General features: G+C 62.6%; 3 protein-coding genes across 10 annotated transcripts in view; 2 read left to right on the top strand and 1 right to left on the bottom strand.

Annotated features, from left to right (window-relative positions):
• The window catches only part of PAFAH1B2 (platelet activating factor acetylhydrolase 1b catalytic subunit 2), a 457,510-nt gene that overhangs the window by 20,248 nt on the left and 416,652 nt on the right, over positions 1–20,610 (top strand). The window lies entirely within an intron of this gene.
• Positions 1–20,610, bottom strand: part of ZBTB16 (zinc finger and BTB domain containing 16) — a 76,302-nt gene that overhangs the window by 41,808 nt on the left and 13,884 nt on the right. For 2 of the 8 annotated variants that reach the window (XM_065855483.2, XM_071798860.1), the window contains 2 exons: positions 17,843–18,398; positions 3,787–5,089 (listed from right to left, as the gene is read on the bottom strand). In XM_065855483.2, the coding sequence (XP_065711555.1) occupies positions 3,787–5,015 (1,229 nt within the window). In that variant the 5' untranslated portion in view covers positions 5,016–5,089; positions 17,843–18,398. Of the gene's footprint in view, positions 1–3,786; positions 5,090–5,407; positions 5,500–17,842; positions 18,437–18,520; positions 18,608–20,610 lie in introns of those variants that run through there. The other 6 variants (XM_071798862.1, XM_071798864.1, XM_071798865.1 and 3 more) reach the window with 6 other exon arrangements.
• On the top strand, positions 18,716–20,190 carry NNMT (nicotinamide N-methyltransferase). Its single transcript, XM_065855492.2, has 3 exons — positions 18,716–19,000; positions 19,374–19,581; positions 19,667–20,190. Exons 1-3 carry the CDS (start codon positions 18,841–18,843, stop codon positions 20,094–20,096), a joined length of 798 nt encoding a protein of 265 aa, XP_065711564.1. The 5' UTR covers positions 18,716–18,840; the 3' UTR covers positions 20,097–20,190.

Below are 20,610 nucleotides of genomic sequence, written 5' to 3'. Positions count from 1 at the left end.
GCCCCCGGCATCCTGCGCGGGGTCCCGGCCGCGCTCACAGGTTACGCGCCCGGGTCAGCGCCGCGGCCCCGGCTCAACATTCATTTCCTGCGCCCGGCACGGCCCCCCAGCCCTAATCAGGGCTTCCTCGCCCCGCGCTGCTTTCCATTAGCCCCGCGTGATGCCAGGTGCCGCTAATAAGGCCCATCAGCAAGAAACAAGAGCTGCCGGGTCGCCCCCGAACTCTGGAAGCAATCACGGGCAGAGCTGGGGGGCTGCTGGCGTTTCTTCCCTTCCCTCCCCCCTCGTTTTCTATTTTTCCTCCTTTTCTTTACAGTTCCAGTTGCAGCGGAGCACAAATTGCCGAATGCCTAAAATAAAATAAAAACCAACGATGGTATCAGGCTACCGAAATTAACGCTGATAACGCTCACCAAGCGCTCGGGATCCGATTTGTCGCGTTTATCGCTTTAACGGTATCGTGCATCTGCTGCTCCCCGCGACACGTCGAGCGGTGCCAGCGCGCCTAACGGCACCAGGAGCCCAACGGCGGCTGAGCCCGGCGGGGCCAGTGAGGAAAGAGCCCAGTGCTGCGTTTCTCCCGACGCCGGAGTGTTTCCCACTGCAGCTACGCAGCACTTGTGCCGGAGAGCAGAGCACCAGGCTGCGCGTCCCGGGGTGCTCGGCCGCGCTGCCAAACGGCACCGAACGGCACCCCTGCCCGCAGCCCACGCCACAAACATCAAGCGTGCCTGTCAGGAAGTTTGAAGGGACTCAACTTCCCGATGATGGGCGACTCGGGCTCAGCCGACGGCTCCGCGCAGCACTCACACCACAGAGGTTTCCCTTCGTGCAAACAAACCCGAGAGGGGCTGCTGAACTATGGCTTTTTTGCCTGCAATTAGAAGTGACGATCGATACTAACATTAGATTAAGTTTGAACTTTGCTGAACCTGGGAGGAAATCTTTTATAAAAAAAATTAAAGAGTCGCCGACTCAATACACACTCAATTAGTCAAAATCATAAGCCCGGTAAGGAAGCAAGAAACGGATCATGCAGCAGAAGGCGGGTTTGGGGACCTGAAAACCCCGAGCAGAGTCAGCGCTGGGGCTCAGGGCCACCAAGGGTGACAGCTCAGCGCTCGACGCGGCACAGACAACGGTGCCACGGGGGCTGGGGCACACGGGCGTCCCGGGCACCCGGCGAGCAGCGCGTCGCCAGCCCAGCCCGCACCCTGCTCGCGCTCCCCGCGCTGGCGGAGGCGGCAACCGCGCTCGGAAGGCTCCGAGACTGTAAACATGGGTATTTATACTTGTGTCGCATGTGTGTGTGTAAACAAACATCCCCGCCATATGCACGCGCTTGTGCAACGCAAACAGGCGCCTTGGCTCGCGACGCTCCGTGCACGAGGAGCCGTGGTGGTGCCGGCCGGGCTCGGTGCCACCTGCTGCGGCTCCAGGGTGGCCGAGCGCCCCCGGCACCGCTGGGCGCCCCTCGCCGCAGCTCCCCGGGCAGGAACGCCTCGCGCACCGCGGCGGGAAAGCAAACCACGGCAGCACACACGCGGCAGAAAGAGGTCAGCAAAGCCACCAGGAGAGCGGCACCGCCGCGGCCCCGGCACATCCTGCCCCGGCGGGCAGCGCGGGGAGGGGCGCAGGACCCCCGGAGCAGCAGGGCGAAGGAGCCGCAGCCAGCACGGCACAGCTGGCACGGCGCAGCTGCCACCGCCACCAGAACAGCTCCAGCAGAGAGCTGCGGATCCCAACCCAGCGTAGATGCTGTTTAACAGCGCCACAAATACAATGGGATCCCACAAATCCTCCCCAAATGGTGATTTTCACAACGTATTAGAAAGCAAACGCTATAAAAAAGCCACATGAGACCCCGTCTACACGCAAAGCGCCTGGATTTAGAGCCCTGGCAGGGAGGGGGGGCTGTCTGACTCTTGCCCAATGCCTTGCAACATGGACGCTCTTGCAGAGCAGTTTGGAAAGGGCTCAAGGGATTTGGCTCGCGCTGCAAAGTTTGCCAGCGCCAGGTAATCCGAAAGCAAGAACGGGCAAAGGGAGGCTGGCGCTGGCTGGAGCAATCGCCTTCGAGGCTGCGCTCGCAGGGGCCGGCGCTCAGCTCCGCTCAGAGCCCATGGCAGCCCCATGCACCCAGCCCCGCTCAGAGCCCACGGCAGCCCCGCGCACCCAGCTCCGATAACCATCATGAATAGTTAAGAAAAAGGCTGCGGCCGTGGCTGTCAACGTAAGCCAAGCCCGGGAAGGCAGCGTGAAACCCAGGCTGCCGCGCTGCACGGGCTGGGCCGCGCTCCATCCCCGACCGCTCGGTGTGACGAGGGAGCTGAGCTCTCCGCGGGCAGATCGCGGCCAGCGGCAGGAGCAGCCCCGGCATCGCCCTCGCCCGCAGCCGCGCCGGTGCTGCTCCCAGGGGAACAGGGAGACGCTCGAGACCGTGGCAGAACGGCACGTTAAAATTCTCCCTGAGCCCTCACTGCAGCTCTCCCGGTGACGTTCGGTCTGCATCACCGCCTGGCCGGGGACAAGCCGCGCCGAGGCGGCTCTGGGCACGCCAGCAAACGCCCGCCACGGCTCAGGCTGGCGGGGAAGCAGCGCGGAGAGCGGCTGCGAACGCTCCGGGGCTGAACCGTGGAGCTGCCGCGGCTCCAGGGCTGAACCGCGGAGCTGCCGCGGCTCTGGTGCATCCCGCAGCACGGGCGGGCGCAGCCTCCGCAGGCAGCAACGTGCCGGTAGCACCGGCTCCCCAGCCCCGGGTGCGTTGTGTGCATCAGGGCTAATTAACCTGTTGATTCATTAAAATTCTGAGATGGTGCGCAGCCCGGGGAGGCTGCGAGCAGCTCCGGCTCCGCGCAGGGCTGTGGCCGCACCGGGGGCCAGCGCTGCACGCTGCTCACCAAAGCACCCCCAACACCAAGGGGTTTGACCAGCAAAGCTGATTTAGGCACGGTAATTAACACAAATCTGTTCCCTGGCCAAATCAGGCGACAAGGTCTCACCCCCGCTCCCATGATGGGGAGGCAGAAAACGGGGGAGCACCAGACTCATGTGCCGATAACAACCACCGCGCCCCCCCAGCAGCTCCCCGCGGTGCAGGGCTCGGTGAGAGCACAAAGATCCCCCCACCCGGAGCAGGGGAGCCCCGAAATCGCATCCACAGCTGCCAGAGTCTCCACCGCGAGCCGTCCCCGCAGGGAGGGACACGCGGTTCCGCAGCAGCGCGAGCCCCGCGAGCCCCAGCGACACCCAGCCCGACCCGCGCTCCACTTTGTGCGAAGTGCGAACGCTCCGCGCTCCGGGCTGCCGAGCAGCCAAGCGCTCCGGCGCCGGCGAGGACCGCGCGCAGCCGCCCCGCATGTCATGGCCGCAGGGTCCCACTGGTCCGTACCCCTCGCCACACACAGACACATTGGTGCCGCACCACAGAGGGTCTCGGCACGGGGGGTGAGGGCTGCTGGCCCCACGGCATCGCTTTACATGCAGAACTTGAAACTCAAGGGCAGCAACCGCGAGCTGTTTGGCAGACGCCAGCCAGGGAAACCAGAGGGGTCTGTGCTGAAAGGAAACACCGACGGCGCGAGCCCCGTCCCGGCTGTCCCCCCACCCGGTACCCACGGGAAGGAACCTTCTGGCACAGCTGCCAGACCCGGAAAAGTTACAGCAGCCGTGTCTGCGAGTGCGGTTTTGGGGCAGCGGGAACTCAGCACCGATGCACGCGACACCCGGGCAGAAACCGAAACCCTGCCGCGAGATCCCGGCGCGGAACGCGGTGCGGGCACCCACCTGTGCTGCTCCAGGGTCTCGTTGTCCGGCAGCTCTGCCCCGCACACGCTGCACTGCTCGCCCAGGGCTCGGCTTTCCGGCTTCATGCCGGCCGCCAGCTCGCCCAGCTTGCTGAACAGCTCCCGCTGGATGAAGCCCTGGGGCAGCAGCCCCCCGTAGGCGCTGAAGTCCATGGAGACGGCCAGCGCCGGCTGCACGTGCAGGGCGGACGCCACGGCGGGCGGCACGGCCAGCACCGGCTCAGTCTTGTGGTTGGGCAGCAGCGAGTAGATGCCCAGGGGCTTGTCGGCCGGGGCGCTGGTGGCCGACGGCTCCGGTGCCAACGGCAGCCCCTGGCCAGGCTCGGGCGGTGGCTCGGCGCCCTCCTCCCGGCCGTAGTGCAGTTCGCGGGCACTGGTGATGACGCTGCCGCGGGTCGGGGTGCCCGGCCCATCCTTGCCCTTCTCCTCGGGCTTCTCCCCGCCGGAGGCGCCAGGCTCGGCCGACCGGGGGCTGCTGGGGGTGTCATCCACCTGCATGGCTTCGGCGTTGGGGCGGCGGGCGGCAGCAGGGCGCGAGTCCTCGGGGGCGGCGGGCGGCAGCGCGCCCTGCAGCAGCGACTGCCCGATGCTCATCAGGCTGTCCACCGCCGCCTTGGTGGGGCTCATGGCGGAGAGGGGCCCGAAGGAAGCCGAGGCGGAGGGGCTCTGCTCCGCCGCGCCCGCTGGCAGGCTCTGGCCGGCGTAGCCGCTCTCCTCACCGGCGGGTTTGGAGATGAAGAGGCCCTTGATGTACCTCGACCTCCTCTCCTCCTCTTCCTCGGCAGCTGCTCCGTCGACCGCGGCGCCCTCGGTGTCGTTGTCCTCGGAGGCCTGGATGGTCTCCAGGATCTTGAGGCACTGCTCCTCCAGGTACTCGATCTCCAGGATCTCGGCGGCGTAGAGCAGGTCGTCCAGGTCCTCGACCCTGGCCTGCAGCGTGGCGGTGTAGGCGTACTCCAGGATCTGCTGGAAGGTCTTTGGCGAGAGGAAGTCCAGGGTGTAGTGCTGGCTGTTGCGGTGGAAGAGGATCTCGAACATCTTGCTGGTGCAGGCCAGCACGGTCCGGTGCGCGTGGAACTCCTGGCTGTCCACCATGATGACCACGTCGCAGAGCGTCCCCGCCAGGCGCATCTGGTTGGCTTTGTGCAGCAGCCCGCTGGGGTGGCAGGGGTTCTGCAGCTGGATCGTGCCCATCTTAGTCACATCCATGGCGCTCCCGGGGCTCGCTCATCAGGCTGCCTCGCCGTCGCTCAAATCTGGGACCAGCTTTGTGTGCCGACTATCTGCGAAAACAAAAGGCGGAGGGGGGAGAGGAGCGGCGAGGAGAGGAGAGGGAGGGGAGGGAAGGGGGAAAAGAGAGAGAAAGGGGAGAAGCGGCGGAGGGCGGGAGAGAGAGGGAGGTCAGCCCGCAGCCCGCAGCCCGCCGGCCGCTCGCCCGAAAGTTTCTGCGCGGGGCTCGGCGGCGGCTGCCGGGGCTGCGGAGCCGCGTCCCCGCCGCCGCCCCCCGGGGCAGGGGCGCATCCCCGCTCCCCCCGCTCCCCCCGCGCGGCGCGGAGCCCGCTCAGGTGCGCGGCGGGGCGGCCCGGGCTGCCCGCACTCACGGCGGCCGGCGGCTGCTCCGGCAGTTCGCACTGCCCGCTCTCATCGCCGCCGCCGCCGCTCGCCGCGCCGCGCAGCAAATCACGGCGGCGCCGGCCCCGGGGCCGCCCCGCGCCCACGTCAGGCCCCGCCGGGCCCCCCCGCCGCCCGCGCGCCTGGAGCCACGGCGCCCCCCCCCGGGCGGCCGCGGAGCGCGGACGGGACCGGGGCAGCGACCACAGCGGCGGGGAGGGGCCGCGGGAACGGGCGCCGGGCACCGGCCCCGCCGCCCCCCGCCGCCCCGGGGAAACCGGCCCCCGCGCACCCAGCGTTCCCACGGCTTCGCGCACGCACCGCGCGTCAGCACCCGGCCCCGGGTCACCCGGTGGGCAGCCAGAGAGCCAGGGGCTGGCTTCAGCGACGGATTTGGGGTGGGAGCTGTTCCGGGTGTGACACAACACGCAGTGCACATCACCCCAGTACGGTTTATTTTGCCCAGATTAAGCATCTGACCCCCACGTGCACCACTCGGATGTGGGGGGACGCAGCAGGTCCCCACACCCGAGGGTGGGCGTTGGGGTCTGTGGGCACGGGCGGGCAACGGCACCAAGCAAAGGGGGACGGGAAACGCCAGCAGCCCCACACCACCACCAGCGGGAGAACCGCGAGATGCCCCACGCCAGGAGCTGCCCCCCGAGCGTCCTCGGCCGGGGCCACGCGTGGACACCGGCACCGCGCTCGGAGCGCTCCCCCGCACACCGCTAAACCAACAAACACGGACGGTGTTAGCACAAAGATACCCTTGGGGTAACGCAGCGCAAATGTAATCTAAGGAGAACGTTATGGGGAAGTGTGTTTATAATTATAATGGGATTTAATGTACTTTGGGACCAGATGATAGCAGTCATTTAACGAGAACAGCCTAATAACAGAGGCCTCACAACGAAAGGCAGTGCCGCTCGGGTTATTAGACGCGCATTATAACGCAGCGCTCGCGGTGCTATACTTAAGGGTAAGGCATCAGATACCCCTGTTTTTTCGGGGTTATAACTCTGCTGTTTCAATTGGCAGAGAGCGCGGCGCACAGGCAGCCTGAGTGCCTGCGGTACGAGCTTTTTAATTGCCTAAAACTGCTTGAGTTCCTCCACAGCTTTCAAATCCAAATGGCTGAGGGGGGGGACAGCGAGCCAGTGTGGTTTCAGGTGCTTGTTTATCCTCCTCTAACTTTTAAAAGGCTTGATTTCAGGACTGAAATTTTGCAGGCGGTTAGGGGTATGTTTTTAGTGTAGCTCGCATGAAATTAAGCTGCGTGAGTCCCATTAGCAATAATGGAAATCCCACGGCTAAATTCCCAGGCAGCATCCTGAAAATTAACCCCCCAGTCCTTCCCGTCAAGCCGTGCGTTGCACTTTTCGTTGCTCTTCTAACACATACAGTAAAAGCTGCTGCGTTAAGAGGCAGCGCCCACCCCGGGCAGCGCTGCGCCCGAACCCCTCCCGGCTTCACAGCCCGAACGCACACGCGGGGAAAAGCCAAACCCGCGTGTCAGGGACCTCAAGCCTCAGCTCCCTGTTCGCAGAGTCCTGCCCAAGGCGCCCGCGGCCTCGCTCGCGTCGGTGCCTCGATCCGCAAAGGAAAGGACCGATCTGGACACGCTCACAGGCTAAAGAGGCAAAGCAGAAGAACCCACCTGCCCCCAGAGGTGCCAAAATAAAGCCGGGGAAGCCACCGCCGTGGCTTCCAGGGTCATTTCCCTGCGCCCCAGCACAGGAGTTAATCACCGGTCGCTCCCCCACAGTCCCTTCCATTTCCCTCCCATCTCTCCCCATCAGTTTCCAATTTATTTACTTTTCTGATCTTAATCCCCACCTTGTAGTGTAACGTGTTTATTAGAAAGGAACCAGCACGTTAAATGAAGCCAAGCTGGGCTCTCGTGTTAAATAGCAGTCACGCCCAAGTGCCTCTCCATGTGCCATTACTCCGAGTGATTGAGGCAATTTCTTCCTGCGCCACGAGCTTCAGTTGTAAATCTCTCAACCAGATACGGGGCCATGATGTGCTGCCAGGTGCGATTATTAGTAACCTCCCGCACTGAACTCGCGAGGTGGCCGTGGGCCCCGGGAAGGTCTTCCCAAAGGAGCAGGTGAGCACCGGCATCCTTCCCAGGAGCACGGGGATCCCCAGCTCCACTCCCAGCCCCTCGTTTATTGTGGACAGGGAGCCGTGACCCACACCGTCCCAGCAGAAAGAGCCCGGTGAGCAGCGGCCTGCGGGGAAGCTCTGCCACTCACGGGCAGGGCCAGGGAAGCGCTGCGGGGGACAGCGGCTGCTCCCCCGGGACCCAGCGAGGCGCACGGAGAGGACAAGAAAGCAGGAAAGTCTCCAAAATCCCAGTAAGAAAGGAAACGCCTTGTTGAGGAGGCTTCGCCCACAGGAAAACCTTGCAGGAGACAACTTCAGCAAGAAGGACCCCTGCAGCATCGTGCTCTTTTCCATCCCCTGCACTTCGACAGTGACACCGGACTCAGCACTCCCCACCGTGCACCCCGGAGACAGGTGCAAGGAACCGGCCCCCGTTCTCCAGCTGGGCCCCCAGTTTGGTTTCCCCAGCCCAGCTCTTCCCGCTGCCCCGGGGAGCCAGTGGGGCACAGGGAGCGGGGCGCGGGACCCCGGACCCCTCCTGCTCCGCAGCCCGTGCGCGTTCCCGAAAACAGCTCGGTTTGCTCTTGGTGTGTTTGCTTTCCAGCCTCGCTGCTGCGGGGCTGAATTACGAAACACTGGAACGAGGGGTTTGTGTGAAGTAAGATCTGTTTTAACTTAAACCAAGGATCCACGGCTGACAGCTTACGAAAAGATGATTAAATGTGTTAGACTTCATTTAAAAAAACACAAAACACTACACAGCCCCAGAGCCAATGCAGCTGTGTGGGAGCTGCGCTGTCGTCACAGGGAAGGTGAACGCGTAAAGCCAAATAACTCAGAGCTGAGTAGACGCGAGTGGGGCACCGTGGGGCGAGCGTGCTGCAAAACCCACCCAGCGCCTCCCCCAGGCACCTGCTCGGCAGGATGCGACCCGACCAGCGCCGCAGCACGAGGACACGCACGCGCCGGCGACCCGCCAGCCCCGCTGTCGCCGCGCACATCCGCACGGGGGCTGCGCGCCACCGGCAGCTTCCGTCCCCAAACCCCCTCCTCGGCTTTGTTTGCAGTGGGGCTCCTTTGGGGGATATCACAGCCCAGTGACAAACGGGGGACAGTAACACCCGTGCGGCGGCGTGACGTCTCTGCTCGGCCGTGTGACGTCTCTGCTCGGCCGTGTGACGTCTCTGCTCGTAAGCATCACTCTGGGTCACAACTGTGCCCATGGCGGTGGGACTGGCTCGATGCCGAGACAGCAGCAGCAGCTCCGGCTCCTCCGGAGCAGCGCGGGACGGCCGCGACGCGGCGGTGCTGATAGTGACGGGAGGTGCATGTGCTGCTGTCCCCCCGCCTCGTGCGGTTGCAGCACCGCGCAGCCCCTAAGACAATGAGGCCAATTAGCGGCTCAGGGCCGGTGACTCAGGAGGGCGCAGCCTCCCCGCATTCCTCCCCAAATCCCCCACACAAAAGGGAATTTGGCCACGGTGACTCAGCGGAGGAGCACAAACTTTACAGTGGGCTGGGTGATGTGTTCCCCCCCAGCACCGCGCTGCCGGGTTAGTAATTAAGGAAAAATGTCTCCCTCTAGCAGGCTATGACCCAATCATTTGTACAGTACCTATTTTTAGCGTTACCCTTTGTACGTACTCGACAGAGCTCGAGCCAGAGGCAGCAACTTTCAAAGTCCTAGTAAGCGGGAGGGGGGTTGTCTTTGTTTAATTTGCTGTGCAATTACTTTTCCTCTTTTTCACTTCTCTTAACCTAAAATATTTGACATCCTGCCTGGGACGAGACAAGAGATGTGCCCAGGCTTTAATGTCACCCTGTCCGGTGCTGAGGCTGCACGCACTCGGTAAAGTTCACCTGGAAATAACCAACACCTTCTAGATGGAGCAGAACCTGCACTGGGGCCTCAGCAAAGCGCCTGGGGCTGGTTCTGCCCCGCAGAACGGGGGTCCCGAGCTCCAGCCTGGCTTCCCCGACCCCCGTGTGCTTTTGGGTCTCCTCAGGACTAATTCAGAGCTGGGAAGGGGGTGGTTTCATGGTATTATGAATGCTGGCTGGGACATTACTCCTCCGGAAGGATCGTGCCCAAGCTCAGACACTAACAGTCCCAGGCGAGTTAAATACCCATCCCATGCTTTTCTGAGCACCAGATTAACATCTCCTCAACACATTGCGTCAACCTTCTCGTGCCTTTAAGCAGGACGGTTTTCAGGAGCCGCTGAACAACCTGGGAGCCTAAAACCCTGGAATTCCCTCCTGCTCCTCGTCCGCAGCGACACCCGAGTGCATTTACCAGAGCACCGATCAAACCCCAAATCCCAACCACCGAGCAAACACCTTCGGCCCCAAATGCATCTTTGCTCTCTAGCAAGGGCAAAGCTCCACGTCCCATTTCCAGTTGCACGGGTTATCGGTTTCCCCTTCCACAGGGAGATATATATAGATACATACACGTATGTGCCCCGTGCGGACACACAGAAACTGCATTGCCACCTTTGCCAGTGCACACAGCAGCCCGCACTTGTGGAAGCCTTTCCCCCTCCCCTTCTGCTAACGTATCTGTGCACCCAATATCCACAGAAAACGCCGCCGACAGCTGGGGAGACGCCTGCCAAGGGGGCTGCTCCTCCTCCTCCTCCTCCTCCTTCCCTTTCTAGCACCAGGAAAAAATAAATCTAGGAGCTGAATCAGACATGATACAGATCTTGTTTCTAACATGTTCCTCAGCTGATCTGGCTGCGTAATGAAGGTATTTCAGTCTCGGATTAAATTCCTGTTCATCTCTTCCATCATCCCTAACGCCATCTGTGAACTGTACAACTGCAGAGTGCACGAGAGAGTCCTGGTGGAGTCTGAGCCCAAACGCTGCAGCCAAGGTTCAAGGTTAGATATTAACCCATTTTATTTTCTTAATAATTGCCAGAAGATACAATAAACCCCCGGTATCTTATCTGCTGCCAGATTCCTAAGTGACTGAAACCTCCGATAACATTGGTGCATCAGCAGTGCCGGCAGCCGCCCTGCTCGGGAGATACCCCGAATCCTCCCGAAGGTCGGCAGCATCGCCCCGTGCCCGCTGGGGCCCCACGTCCCGGGACTCGGGCTGTGCCGCGGGCTGGCTCGGCGCCGGCGCGGGCAGGTGGCCACAGGGACCCCGGTGCCCTTGGCGGGGCTGGCACGGCCGCCCCGGGCACATTCCCCGCGGGAACGGCTCGATCGGCCTCCCGGGAATGGAGCAGACGCCGTGCAGAGCCGCTGAGGACAGACCCGTCCGCGGGGCACACGCGGCCCCGCCAGCGCCCGGGGATGCTCCCGGGGGACACGGCGCTGTCACCTGCTCCGCCAACCCCCCCACTGCTCTGGGGGGATGAAACACCCTTGGAAACCCAGCCCAGCGCATCCCCCCTCCGCTGCTTCTGCTGCTCTGGATACCTCCCAAGGCTGGGAAACCAACTCCACCGCTGGACCACAAGCTCGTTTCTCTTTGCTGTTCAAAAACCCCTTCTCCATGCAAAAAAGCCAATTCCCCAGTAAGCGCCCAGTGCGTTCGCATTGCTGCTCCGGCGGACGCGGCATCGCCAGCTCGCCGAGCATCGCCGGTGCCGGGCAGGGACCCCGGGACACCAAGCAAAACCCCTTTTGTAGTGGCACATTTTGGAAATGCCCCTGCAAGGCGTCTGAGGGGAAAAACATTACAGCTCCCAGGAAAAAAGCATCTTACTCAAGGAGAGTGCCAGGGAAACACGGGGCAGAGCTGAAGCGCGGGGGCAGAGCAGGTGTCGGGGCACGGGAACAACTCAGTTTGGGAAATGAGATGGAAAACGAGGTGTGAGCCCCAGCCCGCTGGCGGGCAGATGCCGTGCGACGGCGCTGAGCAAGGGCAGCCACTTCAATACAGTTTTTCAGGTGAGAAATGCTGATTTCCGTGTTTTCTGCAGGGAAGGAGCAGCGCGGACCCCAAGCGCCCACCGTGCCCAGCCCTGGGGCCTGGTCTCTCCACGCGCACCCTCCGAGGGACAATTCCCGTGCCCAGGACCTGCGCTGGTCCTGCTGCGGTCCCAGGCGAGCGCGCGGGCTCCCCAAAGGGCTTTATTGCAGAGACGTGGTGCTGTGTGAACCGCGGTGCTGTGTGAACCGCAGGTGAGACACACGGGTCGTGGGCTCCTCCAGAGACACAAACGAGGGCAACAGCTCCGGATTCTCCTCCTGCCAGGGCGGGAAGAGCCCGCGCGCTCCCGCGGCACCGGGCTCACCACCTGCTCCAGCCACCAGCACAACCTCACCCGGCCCAGGTCCCCCTGCACGCCGGTGCCATGGACACACCAGCACCTCCTCGCCAGGCGCCCAGAGCCGCTCCAGCAGTACCAGGTTTGGTGACAAAGGGACCGTGCCGGAGAGCTGAGCTGCGGCGCTGGGCTCCACCAAACCAAGAGGTGAGTCCCGTCCCTCGGTGCTGCCGGTGCGGCCCCAGCTCCGGGGAAGGATCGGGATGAGTGAGAGCGCTGCCTGCTGCGAGTATTGACAGAACCATTATGGGCACGTATAAAACTCCCATTTGCGTGATGCGAGCCTGATATTCTTTGAATACTTCTGTCTCGAGGAATTCTTTATTTTGCCATAGAAGAAAAATGTTTTCATATTCTCTCGTGCCATTCAGACCCGCAACCCAGCGAGCCCTTTTGCCCTTGAGAGCCATAACATTATTTGTTAACATTTTTATGATGCCAAATGGTCTGTGCTAGAACGGGTGCCATTCTTTAGCTGGGAAACCATATGGCATGCCGAGTAATAAATAAGGTATTGTGATAGTTAATGAACCTAATTGCTAGCAAAGGCTTTAATACAGAGAATGTGCTGCTGAGAATTTAGCACCACATTAGAGATGCAGCAGAGCTCCTCTGACTTCTGAGGCTTAATTTAAGTTCTATATTGCAAACTCCAGAAAATAATTCCAAACCCTCCTGCTGGAAAAGCAACCTGCTGGTAGACTGTGATTATACTGAATTACTAAAATCGCAATCAATTTTATACACTCGGTTAACCCTTGCTGGGGAACTCGCCTCTCGGCGCGGCGCCGGAGCCCAGCGAGCGGAGCGTCAAGGGCTCCGTCCTCGCCGCCGCTCTGCTCCATCTCCCACCAGCGGCCCCCGTTCTGCCTCCCCCGCCGGGCTGGGGCCCGGCCGGCAGCAAAAGCCTCGTCCGTGAGCGGGCACCGCTGCTTGGCTCCAGGACTGACTCGCAACCGCTGTCCTCACGGTGCAAGGCACAGACGCTGCCTCCGCCGCCAGCACGCGGACTCCAGCACGTGGGCTCCCGGCAGCGCTTGCACGCCCGAGAGCGGCGAAAGCAAACGGGAACGAGCCGAACGCTATTGGTGACGCCTTTGAGCCCTGGAGAGGGGAGAGCTCTTCTGGCCTAATCCCAGCATCACTATGGATTTTAAATTCTATGATAACGGCTGAGCCCTTTCAGCCCAGCAGAGCCTCAGACAAACCCACACCTGCAGAGCTGCTGCCCCTGCACCCCGGGGGGCACGGCCCCCTGCACATCACCCCCTTCCATCGCCCGTCTGCGCAGACACAAGACAGCAAAGCCCTTTTTGGGGACACAGCCGTCCCTGAGAGGCCACCGCCGCGCCCCAGCTCCTCAGAGAAGAGCAGCGCTGCCGCCCCTGCCCCCGCGGGGGGAACCAGCGGTTATTGGTTTCTTCCCGGCTCTGATTCCCTCGGCCGCCCGGCAGTCACGTCCTGCTGCTGGCGGCTCGGCTCTGCCGCACCGACAGCCCCATCGCGGCGCGGGGACGCGGGGGGGCAGCCGCGGCCCCGGGGACACGGGGGTCACGGCGGGGGTGGCTGAGGCCAGCGCCCAACGGGGCATCGAGTGGGGAAAGCACCGAGATAAAGAGCCGTGCGGGCGGATTTAATGCTGTCCATAAATACACTTTACAACAGGGGAAGGTTCGGCACTAAGAGCGAACCATCGGAATATTTTATCGTGATGCAGATCGAGTGAAAAGACTGTGAATAAATAAAAGGGAAGATAATTATTTGATGGAGTTCTCTTAGGATATGCCACAGCGGGGAATACTTACGGAGAATACATATTACTAGAGACACACAGCTATTCAAGCATCAAACTAACCTATAAATTGCCAGAGGAGAAAATTGGAGGAGAGGAATGGATGGGGTGTGGGCAGCGCCGGCACCAGCAACGCCGGCACCAGCAACGCCGGCACCAGCAACGCCGGCACCAGCAACGCCGGCACCACCCCTGCCCGAGGAGCCAGAAGGGCCGGTGCCTCCCGCTAATGCCTGCTCTCCCGTTAATGCCAGCTCTCCCGTTAACGCCCGCAGGCTGGGAGGCTCCGCAGCAGCGCCCGACGTCCGCATCCCCCCTCAACACGTTAACCCAGGAGACCTCACCGTTCCTAACCGCCCGCTGCAGCTGAACAACCCACACACCTGCACAGGGCCAGACTGAGCACGGTTGCGGTGCTCGGCCCACGTCACCTCGTTGGTTATCAGACCGCGGACGCGCGCGGGTCCGGCGCCGCGTGGCTCATCGCCTGGCACACGGTGGCCGCTCTGGTGCTGTTAGTGTGATAACTGTGGGCGGGTGGGCTGTTAATAAGTCACCTGCTCTCCCTTCCACGCTCCAATCGTGCCCTTGCGGCACAGGGACCCCAAACTTTGCGAGCAGACGTGCGTGGCTCTCCCCGCACAGAGGGCGATTTAGCACTGGGGAGACCCAACACCGCCTGCAGGACAAACACCCTCTGGAAACTTCTGAGCGGCTTTAATGAAGCTGAGAGCAGCACCCCAGGTGTTCATTAACCTTCCCCTCCCCAGCCACAGCTGGAAAATATCACCCCCATGACAGAGCTGCTGCAGGGAAACCTGCACCGGGCACCAGAACCACGGCGGCTGCTCCAGAGCCGAACTCGGGAATCCTGTAACGATGGCACCGGCAACGCAGAAATCACATGGACTCCGGGAGCGAAGGAAACCTCCGGTTCCCGTATGGGGAAGGTGCAAGAGGCACCCGTGCTGCAAACAGGGAGTCTGGGATAATTAGCCCATTATTTTACGTGGGACTTGCCAGCGCTTCCCCAAGGCTGCGCAGGATTCCTTTAAGGCTCAGACAATAAAACCAAAGGCAACCGAGGGCGAGCGTCTCCCTCCGCCCGCCAGAAGGGAATTGCGCAGTCACCTGCGCCCGGAACGGGACTCGGTCCCCGCTCCCGTCATTGATTTATTCCCTGTGAATTAGTGGGGCCCCGGAGATGCGCACAGCCCACCTGTTCCCCCCGCCCGCTCTGACATTTGCGGCTTCCGCAGCGGGTCCCAGCGCCGCGAGACGGCCCCATAAACCATCGCTGACACCGACACGCGCGACCAGCGCGGCTTTATCAGGTCTCGATTTCCCCGGTAAGGTCGGTTCCAAAGCCGCGTGGTGGGGACGCCCAGCACCGCCACGGGAGCTGCGCGCCTCGCTCGCCGCTCCGCAACACCCCCCGCTCCATCCTTTCAGCGGAGGTCACGCCAACACGAGCGCTACGCCATTTATTCCAAACGCACAGCGCTACTTTAATTGCTGCCATTCTGGGCTCGAAACAAATTGGCCCTAAATGCGTTTTTGTGAAACAAGATGCATTCAGTTAAGAGGGGATGGGAGGAGGGTGATTTTTAAAACCACTATCACTGTAACGCGGTGAAATTACTGTGCGGCATGCGGGGGTCTGAAAGCTGCAGTTAATACCGCACACCTTGCCGAACCCTTTGCGCCAGACGGTCCCGGGAAGCCGGCGGAGGGACTGGGCCCGCAGGGACCGCTGTCCCCGCTCCGCCTGGCGCCCGCGGCCGGTTCACGCTCACCCGGGGAAAACGAACCGGGGTTTGAAAGCAGCGGGCGACCGAGCCCCATTCAGAAGGGAAACCCGGCCGGCCGGGGCAGCCCAGCGAGGACAAGCAGCCCCGGCTCGGGCGGGGAGGGAAGAGCTGCGCCCGGGGCTGCATCACACGCCGTTCCCAGGCAAATCCTGCTAACGGGGCAGCTCGGAGCACCGCGGTGCCGCGGAGATGAAAGCCTTATTTATGAGTAAGATATATCTGCAGAGGGAGCAATAAACCACAAAGCCAAGTATGGAGGTTTGCAGCAAACGCTGTAAAGTTTTACACTCCCGAAAACTAGGAATAAAAGATATACCCGCTTAGAATAAAGTGGATGGAAAGGGTTTCCACAGGACTGTAAAACAGCCTCGCAGCAGTTAATTGCCAGTTTTTTGTTGCAGCACAGAGAAATTTAAGCCAGAAAAAGAACTGTTGAAATCCGCACTGAGGAGCGGGGGAAAAGAAAGGCGAGCGAGAGGAAAAAGAGACGAGCGCAGGGGAACGGGAACCTTTTGTTCGGGATCCTCTGCGCCACGCGGAGCCAGAGCCGCTTTTGTTCGGCGCGCAGGAGCCCGGGCGGGCAGCCCTGGGGCAGCGCAGCGAGCCCCGCCGCTAACGAGCTGTCACCTCACGAACAGCGCCTCACGCGTGTGCGACGGAGGAAACCAAGCGAGCACCGCGCCCTGGGGACGGGCAGAGGGAACAGGGACCGGGGATGTTCCTCCCAGCCCGACGGGAAACTACGCGTGAGACTTTGCACCCACAAACACGCAGGGGAAACTCGCAGTGTTTGCCGCGCTGAGCAGCTCCATCCACGCCGAGCAGCTCCATCCACGCCAAGCGCGCGGCCCCGCAGAGCCCGCGGTCCCCCCCCGGCCCCGCAGAGCCCGCGGTCCCCCCCCGGCCCCGCAGAGCCCGCGGTCCCCCCCCGGCCCCGCAGAGCCCGTTGTCCCCCCCGGCCCCGCAGAGCCCAACACACACCCGGGAGCCCAAGGAGGGCAGCTGCAAACCCCAGAACTGCTGCAAACCCCAGAACTGCTGCAAACCCCAGAACTGCTGCAAACCCCAGAACTGCTGCAAACCCCAGAACTGCTGCAAACCCCAGAACTGCTGCAAACCCCAGAGAGCCGTGTCCTGTCCTCCCAAAGCACCATTGCCTCCGCTTTTTTCAAGCAACCAGCACGTTCAACAAAAGAACAGTTGCTGCTTTCTCCAAAAACTGCAACCAGAAACACGTGCTTTTCGAGCACTTTCCTTACACACATCTTCACAAACCCACAGGAGGGACGCACCTACAGCTCCGTCTGCAAAACCCACGTAAAACAGAGAAAAGGAGCTTTGTTGCCACCCTCAAAGCGCGGCCCAGGGTCCGGCTCACCTGTGTCCCGGGGAGGACGCAGCGGGACGGGCAGGGGGGCCGGGCTGGAGCAGCCGGGGCCTCCAGCGCTGTCTGGGCTTCACCCCACACCCAGCATGGGGCTGGTTCTGTACTGAGGGCACAAACTGGCCTCTTTCACACCAAAACTGGGCACCGGCACAAACCCCAGCACCCAGAGACGCTGCAGGTGCCAAACCACACCCCCTGTGCCCCCCACCCTTTATAACATCACAGGTGCTGCCCCTGAGGAGGCCAAGGTGCCCCTGGTTGGGTGATGGGCGCAGCTGTGTCCCATCAGGACCACCCCAGCAGGTTCGGGTTTGTGCCTGTGACTCGTCCGCCCCGTGTTAGCGGGAGGGAGCGCGGCGCCGCGTTCCACGGCGTAAACACCCGAACGCTGTTTACATCCATCAGAGCAGCACTTAGGTGGAGATGACAATGGAGCCCGCGGAGCCCTAATCACACTCTGATTGAGCTACAAGTGCGGGGGAAATGGAAATCAGACGCCTGGAGCCGAGAGCTCAATGCAGACGAGAGCTGGGGGGGCAGAGCGATTCTGGGGGTGCTCCCGGCTCGGGGGGGTCAGAGCCAGGCTGGGGACACGGGTGACATGGCTGAGCTCCCACTCATCAACAGCCCAAGGGCCTCTGGGTGCCAGCAATTCGTACTTTTATCCCCAAATCATGTCGCTTCATGAGGAAAAATAGGTTCTACGGACCAAAACACAGGCAAACAGCACCAGGAATGCGCCAAAGCTGCCGCGTGTCGGTGGCTGTGCCGCCTAACAGACCCCAGCCCAGAAAACAGAGCCAGACCCTGGTCAGGGAGTGCGCTTAGGCTTGGCTTTGGGGCACACTCGCCTCTCCCCCACCTCCCGTTCCTGTGGCAGCGCGGAGATTTCAGGCCGGGGACAAACGCCCGGTGTCGCCAGGGTTGGTCACAGCTGGGGTGGCAGTGCCCACGGGCTGATCTGGGGTGACATCTCGTGACACAGACACCCCTGCCACGGCCGGGAGGCTCTAAGGGGTCAGTGGCTTCAGAGTCACCTGTAGTTGGCTTCGGGCTCGAAGAAAACCACTGAAACACGTCCGTCTTTCAGGCTGACGTCCCTTTGCGGCTTCACACCGTGGGCAGCGGGCTTCACGCCGGCGCGTGGGATGCGGGTTTGTTCAGCAAAGCCACCTCGGGACCTAAAATAGCAGTTATTAGTCTGGGGACAGTGGCTCATCGCCCGCCACTCCTCACGACACAGCTGCAATAAAGCAAATGCCAATTATACAGATTCGGAGCCTGTAACGAGCCTAAAGCCCTTTGATCATTTTGGCTCCGGCTGGGCGAGCGGAGGAGGAGGAGACGCTGCAGACGCGCTGAACCGCGGGGCTCTGCTGCCGCTGCGTGGCGGGGACAGCGAGCAGAGCGCGGCCACCGTGGCCACCGCGGCCCCGGGACGTGGCCAGGGCTGCCGGGCACCCCGGCGCAGCAGGGCCCGCATCGCACACGGTGCGGGCAGGGGTCAGATCTGGGGCAAAACCTGGGTGCCGAGGCTGAGGGTTCTCTGGTTTTCAGAGCGAGGAGGTGAAGCTGCAGCTTTCCAAAGGAAACCTGAAAAAAAGGAGAAAGCAAACAAATCACTGGAAGAGCGGGGGAGTCTGGGCGGGGGCAGTGGGTCCTGCTCCCTCCGGACAGACGCTGCCGGGACACCCGATGTGCTCAGAGCTCCTCACCGCATTGTTACCGAACACGAACGCCCCGACCGGCTGTTGGGCAGCGCAGGGGCCGGACGCACTAACAGAATTCATGGAGCTGGGAGCTGCGCCTGGTTATTGCTGCCAATTACTGGAAATCCAGGGACAGGCAACGCAGTCCCAGTTATTGCCGTTACTTTGTGCGGGGGGCCGTGCGCTCGGGGCTGCTGGGGATTCAACAGGGAAAATGTGCAGCTGGGTCGGTGCACAGCCCCTGCCCACGAGGAGGCGGTGGGAGGGCGGCCGGGGCCAAAGTCTGACCGGGACGAGCAGCGGGCGCAGCGCGGGACAGCGGCACCATGGAGGCTCCGGCCACGTTCACGGGTACTGGGGAGTACGAGCGGAGCTTCAACCCCCGGGACTACCTGAGCGAGTATTACAGGCTGAGCGACGGGCAGGGCCGGCCCAACGCCTTCCTGATGCAGAACCTGCGCAGCCTGGCCAAGGTGTTTGCGCTGGGTGAGTCCCGGGGACGTTTGCGGGGCTGTCCCCGGGCAGTGGGACGGTGCCCGGCACTGAGCGGGTGATATGCTGGCCATATGCACAGGCACGGCTGCTTTAACATAGATCTATACGTGCAGGCACCTCTATGTCTGCATAGGGGGTGTTGGTGGCTGGAGTTGTCCCAGCTCCTGGACACAACGCCAAGTGCAGCCTGGGCAGGGGACGGGGGGTGTCCCTGTGCAGATTCGGGCACTGTCCCGGCTGGGGTTGGGGCTGTGCTGGGATCCTGGTGCTCGGGGCAGCATCGCCAGGCTGGGGAGGCTGGGGATGGTTCTGCCCCGGGACACCGTCTCTGTCCTCACCGGGGTGTTCCTGCTGCCCGCAACAGAGGGGCTGGGGGGTGACACCCTGCTGGACGTGGGCTGCGGCCCCACCATCTACCAGCTGCTGTCGGCATGCGAGCGCTTCCAGGAGATCGTGGCCATGGACTACACGCCGCAGAACCGCCGGGAGCTGGAGTCGTGGCTGAGGAACGAGCCGGGGGCCTTCGACTGGCGGCCGGTGGTGCAATACGTGTGCGAGCTGGAAGGGGACAGGTGAGCGCCCCAGCGCGCGGCCACCGATCGGCACAGCAGCCACACGACCTCACGCGCGGCCTTCACCTGTTTGCTTTCCCACCAGGGGGAAGTGGGCTGAGAAGGAGGAGAAGCTGCGCGGGAAGGTGAAACGGGTGCTGAAGTGCAACGTGACCAAAGCCAACCCGGCGGCGCCCGTGTCGCTGCCGCCCGCCGACTGCGTCCTGTCCACCTACTGCCTGGAGGCCGCCTGCCCCGACCTGCCCGCCTTCCGCTGCGCCCTGCGCAGCATCGGGGGGCTGGCGAGGCCGGGGGGGCACCTGGTGCTGCTCACCTCCCTCGGCACCACCTACTACGGCATCGGGGAGCAGGTGTTCTCCTGCCTGCGCCTGGAGGAAGCCGCAGTGCTGGAGGCCGTGGAGGGCGCCGGTTTCGAGGTGCGCTTCACCCAGCTGCAGCCGTACCCGGCGGGCATCGGCCGCACCGACATGCAGGCCACACTGGTCCTGGCGGCACGGCGGCGCGGCACCGCGTAGCCCTGCGCGGCAAAACTGCGGCGTGTCCGGTTCCCAAACCCGCCGGTGCACCTTGTGCGGGTCACCTGAGAGCAAATAAAGAGCTGCAGCAGCACACAGGCGGCGATTGATGCGCACACGGACACGGAGCAGCCCTGCTCGGGTGACACGGGAATTGCTCCAACATCCCCCCGGCAGGCCAGAGCTGCCAATGCCTTCCCCTCCCAGCCACGACACGTTTTTGAGACCTAAATCCATTCTTATGGGACAAAACCTGGCGGCGAAGGCAGCGCAGTTGTCTGAAGGCAGAGCGGTGTCTGGTTTGTGGAGCAATCTGAGTTCTGCCCAAAGAGCTGGGGGAGAACGGGATGGAGCGGGAGGAGCAGCACCCGGACGGCCCCAGCAAACCTCTGAAATCCGCCGGTCCGCGTGCCGCAGCCCCCGCAACCCGCACCGGCCCGGCAAGGGACCAGGGCGGGAAGGGCTGCGAGAGCAACGGGGGCAGAGGACAGACACGGAAAGGGGGAAAAACGCA

Source organism: Patagioenas fasciata, chromosome 24 (genome assembly GCF_037038585.1).
Source record: "Patagioenas fasciata isolate bPatFas1 chromosome 24, bPatFas1.hap1, whole genome shotgun sequence".
NCBI lineage: Eukaryota > Metazoa > Chordata > Aves > Columbiformes > Columbidae > Patagioenas > Patagioenas fasciata.
Note: the sequence above shows the minus strand (reverse complement) of the source record. Positions and strands in the feature narration are given on the sequence as shown.